This window comes from Microtus oregoni, unplaced genomic scaffold, assembly GCF_018167655.1.
Source record: "Microtus oregoni isolate MIOR12 unplaced genomic scaffold, Mior012 000004F_ref0000308, whole genome shotgun sequence".
NCBI classification, from domain to species: domain Eukaryota; kingdom Metazoa; phylum Chordata; class Mammalia; order Rodentia; family Cricetidae; genus Microtus; species Microtus oregoni.
In genome coordinates, this window is record NW_024543063.1 from 11,171,230 (window position 1) to 11,189,384 (window position 18,155).

The following is an 18,155-nucleotide window of genomic DNA, read 5'->3' on the forward strand; positions in this document are numbered from 1 at the left end:
TTTGGGTTTTCTTTATTGTCTTTTTTTTTTTTCAGGTTTTATGTCTTGGACTGTTGCTTTCACCTGTTTGACTGCTTTTTGGGGGTTTTACTTTAAGGGATTTATTAATCTCTTCCAATTTTTAGTTCATCTTTTCTTCCATTTCTGTAAGGGACTTTTTCATTCCCTCTTTCAGTACCTCAATCATCTCCATAAAATTATTTTTAGTGTCATTTTCTTCTACTGCATCTGAGTTGGGATGTTGTAATTTTCTTACTGTAGAACCACCAGTTTCTAGTGATGCTGTATAGCTCTTTCTGTTGTTTAGTGTATTTTCCCCTTGTTGTCTAACCATTTCATTCTCTAATCAGTATGTGTGGAGTCGGTGCTTCAGTTGGTTATGTTGGGGCTGTGGCTCCCTTGAATACTCATTAAGGTACTGGCAGGGCTGATACTCTAGTGATCACTCCTCCAGATTCAGATGGGCCCAAGGTTCAGATGGTATCTCCTCTTGATGCAACTGGTGCCATGGTTCTGGTGGTCACTCTGCCAAGTGCACATGGTATCCTGTCTCTGCTGATTGCTGCTTTTGGTGTAATTGGGCCTGAAGCTAAGGCTCTGGTCATTGCATAGCTTCTGGAAGCCTCTGTTGTCACCATGGACCATGGTGGGTATTGATGCTGTCTCCCGGCATGGCAGGCTTTGAAACTACCCAATTGTTTTAAACAAGAAATTTGTTCTCTTATTTAGCAGTAATCATCAACATGTTTAGATTAAAATTACTCATGGAATTAAACATAATTCCAGGCTTTAGAGTGTAATTCAATGGTAGAATGTTCAACCTAGCAGAAATGAGGTCCTAGTTTTGATCCTAACACTGGTGGAGAAAACATAACAAATAACTAGGACCCCAATAACATTAATTTCAATTCACTAAGTCTGGACTGGATCCAAGGGTTAAATGCTTAAACATTGTGAGAGGTTCTAATGGACAGTCATCTTGTGAGATCTCTGCCTCCTAAGCAGTGGTCCATGGACCAGAAACCTCATCATCTGCCTCAGTCATCCAATGAGCTATCCAGAGTCCAGAGATGAGAACTCAATGTCTTATCTACAGCAGAGGAACAAAAGAAGTGTGGTTGTATCTAAATCTGGTGCCTTCAGGGTCAGAAGAAGGCATGGGAAGTCCTAGAACTGGAGTTACAGATGGATGGTAGCTACAATGTGAATGCTGGGAATAAACCAGGGTCTTTTGGAAGAGCCATCTTTCCAGCCCTTAGATTTTTAAAAATTACATTTATTTATGCATGTGTATAGACACTCATGTGACACTCAGGTAGAGAGCAAAGGAAAAATTTTGGAACATGTTTTCTTCTTCCATCATATGGTTATTGGTGATTGGACTCCGGTCATCAGGTTTGGCAGCAAGTACAGTTAGTTCCTGAGCCACATTGTTAGTCCATTGCTTTACTATTTTTAAGAGGTGTTCCCATCTCAGTCTCAAACGTTAATTGGAGAACTGGCTTTTAATATTGTGCAATATTTTAAATTATCAACCACAACAATACCATATTTTAAAATCTATTTTTATTTTCATCAGTGAATTTAAGAACTATAACATGGCAGAGATGAACAACTAATAATTTGTTGTTAATGGCCTCTGACATCATGGCAGATGATCATGGGGCAGTTACGTTTTTCTTTGTTCACTCTGGGCTTGTTCGGTTTTCCCTCTGAAAGCAGAATACATCATTTATTTGATGGTTCCCAAGGTTTGTTCCCATCTCTATCTCAAGTATTTTGAAGCTCAAAGCAGCCCTGGCCTCTTATGCTTGTGAAATCACAAGTATATAAACACCACAGAGTAAATCAAATATAAATTGGTCAAATCTGAAGCTTACAAGGTCACAGAGATGGAAAACAAACAATTTGTAGACAATAGTTTGAGACATCAGAACAGGAGATCTTGGGATAATTACCTGTCCCCTTGTCCTAGGTGAGTCTGGTAGAAGTCCTCCCTGAAAGACAGAGAGTTAATGATGGGAGGGTCTTTGCTTTTAGTTTGTGAGTGAGGTATTTCTCACCGTCTTCTGGATATTTCTGTCTGTATGAAACCTTGTTAAATACAAGCTGTATTCATGGAAATTACTTCTCATGTGCCCCACAGTGAGTCAAGGAAACATTTAGATCCAGTTTTCCTGTCCTGGTGATTTTCACAGCGAGCTCAGATAAGCGATGCCACTTGATCGCCCACAGATTTTAGACACACTGAGGGCTGGTTTCTCACACTCTTCTTTCCCTGCATAGAAAGCTAAATTCTACACTTGTCCAGAACTGTCCTCCTCTATGACCCAGCACAGGGAAGGCTGATCCATGATACAGTTTTTGTCCTAAACCTCGAAATAGCCATCCCACCCTTTGGCTTCAGCATCATTTCCTGCAGACTCCTCTCCCCAACAGCAGTAACTGCAGGTAGGGTAACCAGTCACTGCCTTGCCCTGGTCAGGGGCTCACACCTGTACTCCCCATGGCTTCAGATGCAGCTCAGCCAATACTTGATGAGTAAACTTTTGTGCTTTATTGTGAGGATGACACAGGGATAGGCCATCTGAGATATGTGCCAGAAACATCTGTGTACCCTACATCCAAGGAAATTGGTCAAGCTATCAAGGAAATCTCCTGGTTTTCCCAATTTACAGCGTTGATAAAAATGAAGAACAAAGAACTTATTTCTTTTTTTCTCTTTCTTTCTTTCTTTTTTTTTTTTTTTTTTTTTTGGATTTTCGAGACAGGATTTCTCTGTAGCTTTGGTGCCCGTTCCTGAACTAGCTCTTGTAGACCAGGCTCTGGCCTCGAACTCCCAGAATCCGCCTGCCTCTGCCTCCCAAGTGCTGGGATTAAATGGGTGTGCCACCACCACCCGGCCAAGCATTTATTTCAAAATTATATCCCTTCTTTTACTTTTATTTTTGGGTAGACGGAGTTGAGGCAGGCCTTACTCTGTAACCTGTCCTGGAACTCACTACAGAGTGTAAGCCAACCTTGATCTCTGAGCATTCTCCCTGCCTAATTATCCCAAGTGCTGGCATTACAGGTCTGACCCACAATACTCAGCTGTTTAAGAACAAACATGAGACGACCTGGAAGAAGAACTGCTGGAACATTCTGTAACTGTAAAGCAGGCATCCACATGGGTGCATTATTTTCAGCTATGCAATCTTATATTGTTTTCATCATTGGCACTCAATTATATTTAAATTTAATTTCAATTATATTTAAATTTAAGTTTAATTATGTCCTTGCGACCATATTTTCTGCAACTAGTTAATGGTAAAGGTTACAGGGTTTTCTCCTACCATCCAAACAATGGTAGTTAATACATTAAAGAGGATTAAGCTATAACACAAGACAGCTGAGGTAACACCCATGTCTGGCAAGTTGGCAACAACCCATGCCATGGAACCTGTCTAAGAAAAATCATTATGGTATTGTTTACGCAGTCATTCTGCTAACATCTGGACAGGTGAATTATACCTTGATTGAAGTTACCAGTCATATCAAAAGAGCTTCTAACCTGTTGTCTCACCCCAGAATAATTGAAGCTGTCTGTCACATAGAAGCTTTTAATTCACCATCTTACCCAGGAGCCATGGAAGCTATCTACCACCAGAATACCTTTATTAAACATCCCAGGTTCCATCCTTGACAATATATGCTTTGCCTCCAGCTCCTGGATCTTTCACGGTTTCCTCTGATTTCAAACTCCCTGAGAGTTAGCCACTCTCCGTTCTCAGTCAGTATACTCTTCTCATAGATGCCTGTAAGACCAAGACCAACTGAGCAGCCAGCTATGAAAACACATGCACTTGGCCCATTATATCCTGGATCTGGGGCTGAGGTTTAGTCTTAGGAGGATGTGCATTTCCTTCTCAGTCATCAGGGGCCACACACCCATCCTGATAGGCAAGGACAGAGAATGACTACCACTGATGTTATCTTTTATGCTTTTCCTAAAAAGAATCCATCTATTTTATGTGTATTTGTGTTTTGTCTGTAAGGGTTTCTGGGTACACCATTTGTTCTTATTGCCCACAGAAGCCAGAAAATCGCATTGAATCTTCTGGAACTGTAGTAATAGATAGATGGTTGTGAGCCAAGTGTGGTTGCTGGGTATTGAACCTGGGTCCTCTGGAAGAACAGTCAGTGTGCTTAACTACAAAGTGCTCTCTCCACCCTTTGAGATTACCTTTAAAAGCATTCTACTGTAATGTTAAAAGATTGTCAAAAGGAATCACTTCAAAACATGACCAGGATTCTTACTCTTTCTTTTACTGTGACCCAGTGTAGGTCCAACTTGTATTTCAGAAAGGTGAGTGAGAGCAGAAAATTCCATGCTGGACTCTTGTGAATCCAGCCATGAGGAAGCTGTCACCACAGCTACTTCTATAACATTATATTCTAGGACACGACAGATGGTTATTCCTCATATTTTAGACTCATGACTAGTTGATGTTAAAAGTGATTTAGGAAATGTTGTCTACATGGAACATCTAAATTGCATTTAGGCAGTAGAATCACGGGGAAAACACTTATTTGTTGCTAACAAAGAACTACTTGGTGCTAGGGAAACGGTTCAGTGGTGAAGGGCACTACTGTTCTTGTAGAAGACCCAGGTTCAGTTCTCAGAACCCACATGGGGATCACATCCATGACTCCAGATCTGATGTCATATTCTGGTCTCCATGGCCACCAGGCACTCTCAGTGCACAGACACATGCAGCCCAACACTCATAGCCAGAAAATAAAAGTAAATCTTAAAGAACTGTGCTGTGGAAAGGAAGATCAACCATGATAGAGGACCAGTGGCACTGTACCCTAACAATCACAGTTTCCACAACATTTCATTTCCATTATCTTTTTTATCATAACAATATGGTGAGAGAAGTTTTATTCTCATTTCAAAGTAGAGGAGGTTTAGTATTAGGGAGCCTGATGTAGACGACAGAGAAACTTGACTTGAGGTTGAGCTATGGTTTGAAAGTCCCCCCCCCCAGGGGTCATATATTGAAATCCTGCTCCATGACAAGGTGTTATGTGAGGTTGCACTAGATCATGGAGGGTGCTGCCTTTTGGAGGGATTAAGACAATTCTCATGGGACCTCAGCCACTGTCTGGCTTCCTGTTTTATGGTGGGATCTCTTCCTCCTACATGTCATACCCCTGCCATAATGCCACTTGCCCTCAGTCTCTCTCCAAAGGCCAACATATGAGGCTGCCTGATCTTGGCCTTTTAGCCTCTAAATCTGTAAGTTAAATAGAGCAGTCTGACTGAATATTTCAGTAGAGCAAAGAACCCTGTACTAATAAACCAAGAGAGCTGAGGTTAGAGTGTATTCAAATTCCAATCCAAATCCTCTGTGTTTTCTTACTCAGCTTAAAGTTAGACAGAGGTTACAGCTAACTGACCCACTAAGGTTGATGCTGACTTTCTCAGACACATATACTTCCCATCCTGGTGTGTTAGGGCTTACTCTGGTCTGAGATGCTAAACAGGTTTCTTATTGGCCTTTTTCACAGGGGGAAGGGGAGGTAGCCTGATAGGCCAGGGACGTATGACATTTAAACTTGCAAAATTGCACCTTAGGGTACAGCTCAATGAGAGAGCGTCTGCCTCACATGTACAAGGCCCTGAGTTTAATCTCAGTACTACAAGAAGGAGAAAAAAAGAAAAAATATGAAAAATGTCCCCATTCCTTCTCCTCTCTGGGGTTTGCTGCAGAAAAGAATGACCACAGCAGCCTGCGACTCTCCTGAGAAATGCTGCCTGGCACAGTGGAATTTTGGGTGCAGTCTGTGAATGAGGCTTTGTAGAGCGCTTCTGTCACTCACAGAATCAGAGAATGATTCTCCATGCCCCAACCATTTACAAAGAGTTCACTTCACACTTGAGACCTGCTATACTTGTAGGTATCTGCATTTGGGGTGCGCTATGCAGATTGGTTTCTGCATAACTCATAACCCTGGCCCTGGGTTCGGGCAGCTCCTTGGAAGAAAGCCTTTCACACTTTCATTGCTGGGGTGGTTGTTTGCACCCCGTGTTTCCCCAAAAGGAGAGCAATGTCAAGAGTTTCTGGCTTCTCTGGACTTGGCCTCTCACGCCCTCTTCTCATTTGTAACTTGACCTCAAACCCTCACTCACTTCAGTAACGGGTGTGACATTGCCAATATCCCGAGTTCCACAAACTGACTTTGGGATGATACACCCCCAACACAGATGTCCACCCCCTACAAAGTGCTATTGTCTAGATGAAGAGCACAGATCTGAAACTCACCTTGCGCAAATTTCTCCACATACAGAGTCCCCCGAGCATTACCACAGGTCACCGGAAGCTCAGGACGTGTAAAATCCTCACTGTTCAATATGGGATGTGTTGGACCTGCGCAGACACATTTCACTTTATTCTAGAACTGTGCATGGCTTTTTCTCCACCCACTTCGGTATCTTGTTTCTGCATCTAAAATGCACTGGGTTTTCCCATAAATTAGTTATACACAAAGATATTTCTGTTATGAATGATTAGATTCTTATAGCTAACAACCTGCTCTGTTCCCAACATCTGAACTGCATGGTGGCTGGAGCCTCGTTGCCAGAATCCCAGCTCTCAGACTTGTTGGTCCCAGCAGCCCCTGTGTTGTGGGAACTCCTTCAGCCAATAGACTTTAAGATACTGGCCCACTCTGGGCGTGGTCCATGCACTTTAACTGCATGAAAGCATATGTGACCCTTTCTTCTGCTGGATTCGGTTCCAGTTCCCAGTGCTCACAGAGGACTGTGGATCACTACCCTTACTGTGAGTTTATCACCAAATAAATAAACCTTTGTTAATACTCCTTTCTGGGCTATTGTGGAACTCTTTGGTACTACTACAGTTTGGCGACAATGTGGCCTGAATCCACGACATTTTCTGTCCCTGTTCAGACCCGCTAGGGCCTCCTCCCACCCCATGGAGCTGAACTAATCCTCTGCAGCTGAATTATCGAGCTGGCTCAGTTGAGCAAGGATTGGGTTGGCTGATCCACAGTAGGGACTTGGTAATTCCTAGCCCTCCTACCCCTGTGTGGCTAGCTCAGTCCTGCCAGCTAAGTGGCTGAGTAACTGATGCCTGCAGATTCCCTCGGCAACACCTCCGTGGCTTCTCTTACCCCTGTGGTTCATTGTTGCTACCCAAGCTAAAATCTGCTTCTGAGGTCCATCTGCTGTCTGGCCTGCTCTGATCAGGCTGAGCTCTATCCCTGCACCTAGAATACAGGCTTGCTTTCCCAGAAGGGATCCATGAAAAGCACAGGTCCTAAATCCACCCGTAACTTCACAGCTGGCAATTGCCTGCAAGCTCTGAGTCCTTTGACTCAATTGTCTCCATATGAAGGTGTGCCGCTTTTAAAAATTTTTGCTGAGTCTCATAGGTCCCTGATCTAGACCTGCCTTACTGCCACAACTCTGACACCTGCTGGACAATCCGCAGTATTACACCTACAACAGTTTTCTGAAAATTATAAGGGAGATAAGTTAATTTGATACCTAAGTATCAGATTGATAGGTAAGTAAGTAAATAAATAAATAAATTTGAAGATTGTAAACCAATCCCAAGATAATTGGAGACAATATTCCCACCAAGGAATATAATAATATTTTTGTTTCTGCTATTACTGGATTGCTACAAGAGCTGTATGACCTGATACATATATTTTTGTGGCCATGGTAGCTATTAGTTTTATTATTCATACTATATCCTTAGAGAAATGGTTTTATAACAGAGTGAGGAATGAGAGACTTTTAGAAATGATACAGTCTTTATAGACTCGTAATGAGAAGCTATCAGAAAAGTTTCAAATTTTTGAAATTGACCATTAAAATCTGTTAAAAAGGTAAGATAAGCCAGGAGACAGAACATCCCACCAGGAAGGCAGTCTACATGCTATCCAGATAATATACATGGATAAGAAGATATAATAAGTGAATAAGTTAAAACCTTGGAATAACATGTGTAGAATGAGAACCAGAAATTAATTGATTTGAGGAAGTCATTAGAAATATATCTGTTTTTGTCTTTATCATACCTTTCATTGAATATGTATGTCTGCATATGTCTATATAGATCATGCTTAAGTTTTCCATAGTGAACAATAAATTTCCCTGCAGTAATCTTTGAAGTTTCCAGGAAGAAGATGGGGCCCCACAACAACAACTCCACCTGGTTTATATGACATCATGATGCTGATAGCACTACTCCAAGACCTGTTTTGAGTAGCAGCTGCAAGATACGGTTCTGACTTGGTTAGCTGAAATGGTGCACATCTTTTACAACATTCTTGCCAGACCTCCACAAAAAATACTCAGAGGCTATTTACAATTTTACCAGACAAAATAGTAATCTTGGAATTTAAGCATTGTTTACTTTCACAGGATCCCCTAGAAAGAACGTTGCCCCCATGAGAGCTGGAAGCAATTTTAGAGGATGACGTTCCCTCTCCCAGCAGAGTTTGCCCTCAGGTTTAGGGACATGATTTAGGGGCTGGTTATAATTGGTATATGCTTGAGGGATGGGGGAGGAATTTTATAGGTTCAGGGATCTTCTTGAAAGAAAAAGAGGGATAATTGGATGATGGGATAATAGATTGGTATTTGTGAGTTATTGTTTTTAGACAATTATATTGGTATCAATTCTTGTATATTGATACAAAGTTAAGTTATATTGAATATTGTATGTGTGTATGCTTCTACCTCTGTTTGAAACATTGTTTATGTATTGACATACATATTTACCATATTACAGTGTACACTACTACCTCTGATCAAGATACTTATACATTGTTTGCATTTGAAGGTCATTGTTCTTATTTATTGCACAGTTGTTTATTGTCTTAGTCTTTAAGTTAGATAGGTATTGAGAATTATAGATCAATAGTCATCTATGTTTGTCATATTTATATTTAGGCTAATCAGGTTCTTTCGATACATAGAGATTATATTCAGTATAGATAGTATAATCTTCAACCTCTTCAAAGAGCTGTAGAAAATGGCCTTTAATCTAACCTAGAGTTCTGTGGTAGTGAGAGACAATCACTCCTGGCAACACTGATCTACTCCTGAGAGAATATTGAGCACCAAAGCCAAAGACACTCCACCTGGAGCCTTTCTTCTTGGCAGAACTGGCCTTTGGGCAAAGAAATGCCCATACCTCAACCACTGACAGAGATACAGAGTATCCGTAAATGGACAAAACAGGACTGTCATATCCTGCCAAAACAGGGTATGATAGTTTTGCAAAGTTTCTTGCCTTTGAAAATGGTATGTCAGTTATGCTAGGCCTTAGCCAAAGTTGGCTGCTTCAACATTGCAAATGAGACTTTGGGTAATTGCCCAGGTAGTCAGTTGTCTCTGTCATTTGTTGCACAATTTGGAAGTTTCTCGATTGCACTTCCTGTTTACTCAAGTAATATTGCTTCCCTTCTCAGATCTTTGATGGAGTTGAAGATTAGATAATTGTAGTTATCTTCCTCATGATTTAGCCAAACTTAATTTCAATACATTATATAGACTCCTTGAAATAGAATGTTTAGTAAAACTTTTGTCATGTGTTCCTTGTTTAATATTGTTTATTGTTTGTAATTATATATTTGGTATCTGTTCCTGTTGTATATAGTTGTATTGTGTTTGGATCGTTCTTGTTTAGACAAGGGGAGATGATGGGGAAACTATCAACTGATAGTTTTGACCAATCACATTCAGTTGGGTTGTGGCCACCTATAGTCCAGGTAGAAAAACCTTGGGATGTAGATGCACACTCTCTCTCTCTATGCGGTGCTCGCCAGACCAAATTTGATTTTGAACCCCCACTCTTGTAGCGTGAGTTCCTCCTTTTTTTCAATTATTAAAATATAACTGTTGTTCTTGAGCTGGTCTGGTTATTTATTGTACTGACTGAATATGCCAAGATAAAAGACAGTGATAAAAAGATTTGAATCAATCAAGGACCTTGTCAGAACTGATAAGCAAGGAGAGGAGGTACAGGCAAAGGACAATAGTAAAGATTTAGCATCAGCAGTAGCTCTCAGAGTCAGAGATGACTACCAAGAGTTTTAGCTACTTATTCTGTTACTACCTCTGAAAAGCCAGCAGATTCTCAATACCCAAAAGTATATACAGAATGTAAATCAGAATCATATATATATATGAAAAATCTAAAAGATATTAAGCAAGCAGTAGTACCTTATGGCACATATTCACCATATGTGAGGGTGTTGGTAATGACATAGGCTTCATGAAATAAGGTTACTCAAAATAATTGGCTTCAATCAGTCTCAGCCATGCTAGAAGATGGACTGTAGTTACAGTGGAAATACCGTTGGAGAGAGGAGACTAAAGCCCTGGAACATCAAGGTAGAGCCAGAGGAATTGACGCCTCTCAAGATGAAATTCTTGGTGAGGGCTGTTACACTGATTCAGATAGTCAAGCTATATACAATAAACACATCTTGTTCTTGTGCCTTACAGTGTTCTTGTTCTTGCAGCCTTGAATGCTTGGGACAAGATTCAAGAACTAGGAATAAGAATTAAAACATATGAGGTCATGCAAGGCTCAAGATAATCCTTTAGTGACTCTTTACAAAGATTAACTAAGCTGTACAAATAGGGGTATCAGATCCAGAAGCTAGACAAGTGCTTACTGAATCTCTGGATTTTTAAAATGCCAACTTAAAATGCAAAATGATACTTGGACCATGAAAGGTCAGAACAGCACCAATGGATGAATGGATCCTGCACCCAGTCAATGTTGAGTCATTTGACTATAAGGCTGAGGCTTGACTGAGGCTTGGGTAGGAGAAGCAATTTCCAAAGGTATGAAAAGTCATCAAAATATCAAATGTTTTTATTGTGGTAGAATGTGCCATCTGAGAAGGATTGTGGACAGGGCATTCATACAAATAGTGTTTCTTTTGGAAATAACAAAAATAAAAGGTCTCAATCTTTTGGATTTTATAGACAATGAGACAAAGCCCAACACTGGATCAATAAATGCAGATAAATAAAAAAACAAGGTAGGCTGTTACTACTGGGAAACTCCTTAGGGGGTTTCTCACAGACTTCAGTTCAAACGTGGCCCAGTCATTCTCAGTCACTGTGGGGCACATGCCTCCTCAGAAATGGAAAAATCCAGTACCTGGTATAAAAAAACATATTGCTATTGATGAAAGAAGAATCATGGAGGATGAATCAAAAGTCCCAGTAGAAAATTATCAATGTATATTTTAGCAGACTTCTATAAACGACATCAAAGACCAAACCCGAGAGTATGAATAAATAACACTATAATTGAAGGATTTTTGAATACAAGTCCAGATGGGACTATTATTACTCCAGAATCTTGGCATCTGGATTGGCTTCTTCAAGAGGCAGATGTTCAGTTCCTAGGAATTGGAACCCTAACTCAAGTAAAAGAATGCTTGTGATGGATTGAATGCATACAGCCAGAAGGACAGAGAGGAAGGCTGAGGCCATATGAGGCTAATATAGTTGTGAATCTACGGGATCGTGATCTGTTACAGCAAAGGAATACCCAGAGTAACGTTTCTGCAGTGTCATAAATGGGCCATAAATCAACTCATCCTTCTGGGAAGGATATTATAAGGTACTATGAAAAAGAGTCACCAACCATTCAGGCTGTTCAAAACACAGAAGAACAACTAGCAAACTCTCAGAGTTGCCAATGTCCCTATCTTTAAAATGGTTAAGTAAGAAACCTATGTGAGTTAAACAATGGCTTTTAACAATAGAGAGACTGCAGGCCTTAGAACAGCAGATATAGGAGCAACTAGATGCTCACCATATTGAAGAATCAACCAGCCCTATGAATTCTCTTCTATTTCTTGTTAAAAAATCTGGAAGTCTGAGTTATTGTGGTCATTGTTGGACTCCTTGGTTAGTGATTTTCCTTCTATTACTTTCTGTAAGGCTGGATTTGTGGCTGCGGGACAGTGGAGCTGATCTATTGGGAGCTCACCAAGGCCAGCTGGACTGTGACTGAAAAAGCATGGGATAAAACTGGACTCTCTGAGCATGGCCAACAATGAGGGCTGATGAGAACCCAAGGACAATGGCACGGGGTTTTGAACCTACGTAATGTGCTGGCTCTGTGGGAGCCTAGCCAGTTTGGATGTTCACCTTCCTAGAAATGCACGGAGGGGGGAGGACCTAGGACTTACCACAGGACAGGGAAATCTGACTGCTCTTTGGGCTGGAGAGGGAGGGGGAGAGGAGTGGGGGGAGGGGGAGAAGGGTGGGAGGAGGGGGAGGGAAATGGGAGGCTGGGAGGAGGAGGAAATTTGTTTTTTTTTTCTCTTTTCTCAATAAAAAATAAAGTTAAAAAAATCTGGAAAATATAGAATGGTGACAGATCTAAGATCTGTTAATAAGGTGATTCGACCAATGTGCCTTCTACAATTTGGAATTTCTTTGCCTTCCCTGTTGCCTAAAGTATGGCCTCTTATAGTTATTGATTTAAAATATTGTTTCTTTACTATACACTTGCTAGGAAAAGACAGAATGATTTGCCTTCACAGTGCCTACCTATAATTCTAAGCCTACTAAGAGATACCAATGGAGGATTCTCCCACAGGGAATGTTAAATAGCCTCACCCTGTGACAATATTGTGTAAGTCAGCCATTGGAAATAATAACTAAGCAATTTCCTGAATCCATAGTTTACTATCACATGGACAACATTTTGCTATCTGATTCAAATATAGATACTTTGCAAAGAATGTTTGAAGAAGTAAAGAAAGTTTTGCCTAAATGGGGATTACAAATTCCTCCTGAAAAAATACAAAGAGGAGATTCTATCAATTTTCTAGGTTATAAAATAGGTTTACAGAAAATTAAAACACCAAAAACACAAATTAGGACAGAGCAATTGTAGACTCTTAATGACTTCCAAATAGTGCTAGGAGACATTTCAATCTGTGGCCTACTTCTGGGTTAAAACCTGATAAAAATAATTCATCTAAACAAAACCTTAGATAGTGAAAAAGACTTAAATAGTTTCAGGGAATTATCATCTTAAGGCAAGAAAGAATTGACTTTGATTTAAGGGAAATTACAGGAAGCACATATAGATAATGCGGATCTGAATCTTAACATTTTTCTGGGTGTATCACCCCCCAAATATTCCCCTATAGGAATTTTAATGTGGAGGGAAGATATTATCTTATAATGGATCTTTTTACCACATAAACCAAGTAAAAAGTAAAAACCTTATGTAGAAAATGTCTCTTAATTAGATACAAAAGGCTAATTAAGACTCATCAATTAGCAAGAATAGATCCAGAAGAAATTGTACTACCTTTTACTACTATTGAAATTTAAAAATTATGAGAAGAAAAAAGGAACTGTGCCAAAGAGCTTGTAGTAATTTTTTGGGAGAGATTAACAACTACCCCAAAAGTGAGAGAATTCAACTTATAAAGAGAACTAATTGGATCCTTCCTCACATTGTATGGGACAGAGCAAAAACCGGAGTTCTTACTTCCTATACTGATGCAAATATATCAGGAAAGGCAGGTTAGAAATCAAAAAATTTGAGTAAGGTGGAGCAAAGTTCTTATGACTCCATCCAAAAGTCAGATTTACATGCTATTCTCATAGTACAAAGGGATTTTAAAGAATCTGTCAACATAGTTAACTATTTGTAATATGTAGAAAGTATTGTTTTACATATTACAATATTGAATTTATACAAGATGATACAGATATAACTTCATTATTCATTCAGGTTCAAGATATAATCAGAAACAAGCTTCATCATATATATCACACATCTAGTCCCTTAATGGTTTGCCAGGTTCTCTAGCATAAGGTAATGCAGAAATTGATCAATTATTGATTGGAAATGTGCCAAAGGCATTGGAAGTTCATAAAAAATTATGTCAATAGCAAAGGTTCAAAACAGGACTTTTCTATTACATGACAAGGAGATTATAAAGAGATATCTTATTTGCTTTTTTTTAATATAAGCAAAGACCACAACCTGCAAGAAGTAACCCAAAGAATACTCAAAGGATGAAATATGCTAGATGGATGTGTTCCACTTTGTAGAATATGGAAATATATAAAACTTTTTATCAAGTTATTAATGGTCAATTAGAGTACTAACTAATTCTAGAAACATGCTTCATCTAGTCTTCTGTACATGATTTTGGTTTGAGTATCAGGTAACTAGGGATTATATTTTTGGACTCAGGATGTACATAACAAAATATGGTCCTTTAAACTATTTGAGATCTGCTGCATATGACATTTAAAATGTTTAAATTTTCTGCATAGATCTAAGACCATGCCAAGCAGATACCTTTGGAGTCTCCAAAAGGAGGATAGGTCCCACAATGATGATTCCACCAGGACTATGATAACACCACTAAGCTGAAAACACCACCTAAAGATCAGCTTTGGACTACAAACTGCTCAGAATAATTTCAAGTTAGATAGCTGAGATGATCCAGCATAACAGACTGCTATAGCCAGCACTTGAAACAAGCCCTGTACTTTCTCATTATACAGAGACTGAATAACAAATGATAGAGCTATCTTTCCCAGGACTTGACAATCCAAATTTTCCTTTTCAGGAGACCCTAAAGATGCCATTGTCACCAGACAACAGAAGTAAACTTAAGAACATGATGCACACACGGGGTAGGGGTAGGTGGTTTCTTAGTCTTTCAATGGGTTATAGATATTTGTCATCATTTAGTGTGGTTGATTACAAGTTATTATTGGTAATGGTCAGGAAAAAAGTTGAACTAAGGAGATTAGATTCAGAGTTCTTGCTTTGAAAAGAAAAAAAATGGGATATAAATATAAAAGGATAAGGATAGATTATTGAATCTACTTTTAAAGCAAAAAGAAACTAATAGTCATAAATAGTTTACATTGATATAGGTTATTGGATATTGATACAATTTTAATATTTTCTGTTAGAACATACTATACATATGCTTCTAATCTTGTTCATAGTATTGTACCTATACAAGTTATTTAACAATGTAATGCAAATTTCTAGTTCTTGGAAGTTATTATTACAAATTATTTAGGATAATAAAGAAATCTTGGGTAGTAGTTAGTTGTCTATTAAAATCAAACTTGTAGTCATATCGGGTATGTTTCAAGGTCAAACAGATATATTTCAGATAGACAAGTCATCTTCAAACATTTTAGAGATTTACAGAATATGGCATTTAAGACGTTTTAATAACATAGGTTCTTTTTTTTTTGTGACAATGAATCATTTCTGCTCCTGACAGCACCATTCACTTCAGAGATGATGATGGGAATTGAAGAAACTCCATATGGAGTTTACTTTCTTTATCATAAAAGTTAGTCACTCGACAAGAAAGTGTCCTTGCCTGGACTGATGACAGAATGCTGTCCCAATTGGAGAAGTAGGAAACAAAGACAAAACTGCTAAACTTTGCAAAGACAAGATAAGACAGTCCCTTAGAACATCCTGTTTCACAGATAAGTTTGTCATATTTTCTGGACCTGTAGGCCAAAGATGGATGCCCCAACAATACAGAGGAACATTTGATGACTATTCAGGTAGCCAGCTATTTCTGTTATTTCTCAAATATTTTGGAAACCACTTACTTGTACTTCCTGCTTACTCTGTTAATATTATTTCCTTCTCTGGATTCTGAACAAGTTCAACATATAAATAGATATAGTTATAGATTTCCTTGTTAACAGATTCAGAAAAGAATTCCACTAAGAGGCGTAAAGTATATACGGTTGAGAGACATTAAAAGATTATTTTGATAATGCAAATTAGGCTAGAAAGTGAATTAGGTTTAACACTTTGGACTAAACAAAATAGGATAGATAAAGAATGTTTTCTCTGAATTTATCAATTGTTAAAGGGACTAGTCAACCCCAAGAACCAACACCCACCCTGATATTTAAATCTTGAACTTGGAGAAACTACAGATGTAGATATTGTTGTGGACATCAGAAACACAAGGAGAGAGCACCCCACATGTGTGCTGTGTGGTGTGGTTTTGTTTTGCCAACAAAACAAGATAGGATCATCAAGTAAGAAGGACTCTCAATTGAGAAAAATTCCTCCATTGGCTTGTAGTCAAGTTTGTGGGGGCATTTTCTTGATTAATGATTGTCACGTGAGAGCCCAGCCCACCACGGGGAATGTCACTCCAGTATTGGTGGTTATCAGATATATAAGAAGCAGGCAGAGGAAGCCAGTAAGTAGCATTCCTCCATGACCTCTGCTTCAGTTCCTGCCTCAGGTTCCTATCCTGATGTCCCTTCATGGTGGACTATACACTGTAAAATAAACCAAACCTTTTCTTCCTCAAATTGCTCTTGGCCATGGGGTTTCATCACAGCAACAGGAAGGAAACTAGAGCTCATGGGAGGAAACAGCAGTGTTAATAGCATCAATGAGAACAGACCATCAGATGAGGAGGTACCTGAGGGTGACCAGGTCAGGCTTTCTTGAGCAGGTCCTAAGGAACAAAAATTAGATGTTTATTTCAGGAGTTGAAGTGAGTTAGTCTCTTTTGACTTTAAAATGCAAGAGATAAAGTGCTCTGGAGCTGACAAGCTCTCCATGATCCCTGAGATCAGACTTGATCCATGAGAATAGGTTTTGAGGGTCAGCTCTGGCTTAGTAAAGTCCTGCCTGGGCCACTCTAGCACTAGATGGAGACTTGCATTCATATCAATACATAAAGGATGCCTGCGTGTGCCCCCAGAACTTCCTGGCCCACTGGCCTTACCTGAGTTTCTAGCTGACTATGGACCTCATTTTCTTTCACAAAATGGCCTCTCTGTACATATCTGATGGCTCGTCCCCGTTGTCCTTTTCATGAGGACTCAGTAGCAGCCTGTCTCCATTTCCTCCCATTTTGAATTCCTTCCTGTATTTTCTCTCTCTATTCTCTTCACTTTTTTCATTTTTTTTCCACCAGATTATCAGTACATGGTCAAGAATACAGACTCTGCCTCCTGAGTGCCTGGATTGTTGCTTTTCATTTGACCCTATGAACACGCCCCATACAGTCTCCCTCAAGTTTAGCTTCTTCACCTATAAACTGGGCATCTACATGATACCAATCCTTGATACCAGCTGGGATTGACAGTAATCAAATGTAGATGCAACCAAATCAAGAAATTAGCAACATGGTTCCTTCTGCCATTGTCTGTTATTCTTTCTGCTCTCATTTTCTTCCCTTTTCCTTTCTCTGTCTCAAAGAATCCATGTGCCCTTCCCCATGCCTCAACCACTTTCTTGCTATGTATCTTCTTTTATCTATATATCTTCTGGAATATTTTTGCTCTCAAAAAACATTTCTCACATTGATTCTGTTTCTTCTAACATCAAGTGTGAGACTGTGACACACTGAGAAATGGTAGTTTTGGTCTTCAGCCCCTGTTCCTGGCCAGAGCTCCTCAAACCCCAATTGAGTTCCAAGTGATTAAGGCAAAAAGAGAGTCAATCTACCCTTGTGCATAGCCATCCTTCTTCAGTAACACCACAGTGCACATTAAAGATGTAAAGTTTGGAAAGCCCTTAGGAATGGAGGCTGTTTGCCAGGGGAACAACATATCATGACAGCATTGGAGTGCTGGCCTCCAAGGTGAGAAGATCTAGAAGTTGACTTGATTACATGGCTAATCATACCATCCATCATAGCTGTATAATGAAAATTTTATTAAAAATCATAAAAGTCTCTGTTCAGAGAGATTTGGGTTGACAAACTCCATAGTGAAGGAAGGTTGGTGTGCCCAGGGATAACAAGAGAGTGTTGTGTTCTCTCTCCCTTATTCCTTGGGTTGTCCCTCTCCCATGTAGTTATTGTTTGTGTGCATATGTGTGTGGAGAACAGAGGATGACTTTGGCTATCATTTCTCAGGTGACATCAACCTCTTTTTGTAGAGATGGAGTCTCTCACTGAACTAGACCTCAACAATTTTCATAATCAGTGATCTCAAGGAAGCTGCCTGTCTCTGCCTCCTTGGTACTAGGATTATAGCACCTGCTCCTGTGTCTTAAACTGTTTTTTCTTTACACGAGTTGAGGGGATCAAACTCAAGTCCTGTGCTTGTATGC

General features: G+C 39.5%; 1 protein-coding gene across 1 annotated transcript in view; it reads right to left on the reverse strand.

Annotated features, from left to right (window-relative positions):
- Positions 1 to 1,586: 1,586 nt before the first annotated feature.
- Positions 1,587 to 18,155, reverse strand: part of LOC121447210 (nuclear autoantigen Sp-100-like) — a 31,637-nt gene continuing 15,068 nt past the window's right edge. Inside the window, exons 6-10 of the mRNA XM_041650339.1 lie at positions 16,513 to 16,548; positions 6,312 to 6,416; positions 3,655 to 3,797; positions 1,959 to 1,997; positions 1,587 to 1,712 (exon numbers count right to left, since the gene is read on the reverse strand). Coding sequence (XP_041506273.1) covers positions 1,686 to 1,712; positions 1,959 to 1,997; positions 3,655 to 3,797; positions 6,312 to 6,416; positions 16,513 to 16,548 — 350 coding nt within the window. The 3' untranslated portion in view covers positions 1,587 to 1,685. The remainder of the gene's footprint in view (positions 1,713 to 1,958; positions 1,998 to 3,654; positions 3,798 to 6,311; positions 6,417 to 16,512; positions 16,549 to 18,155) is intronic.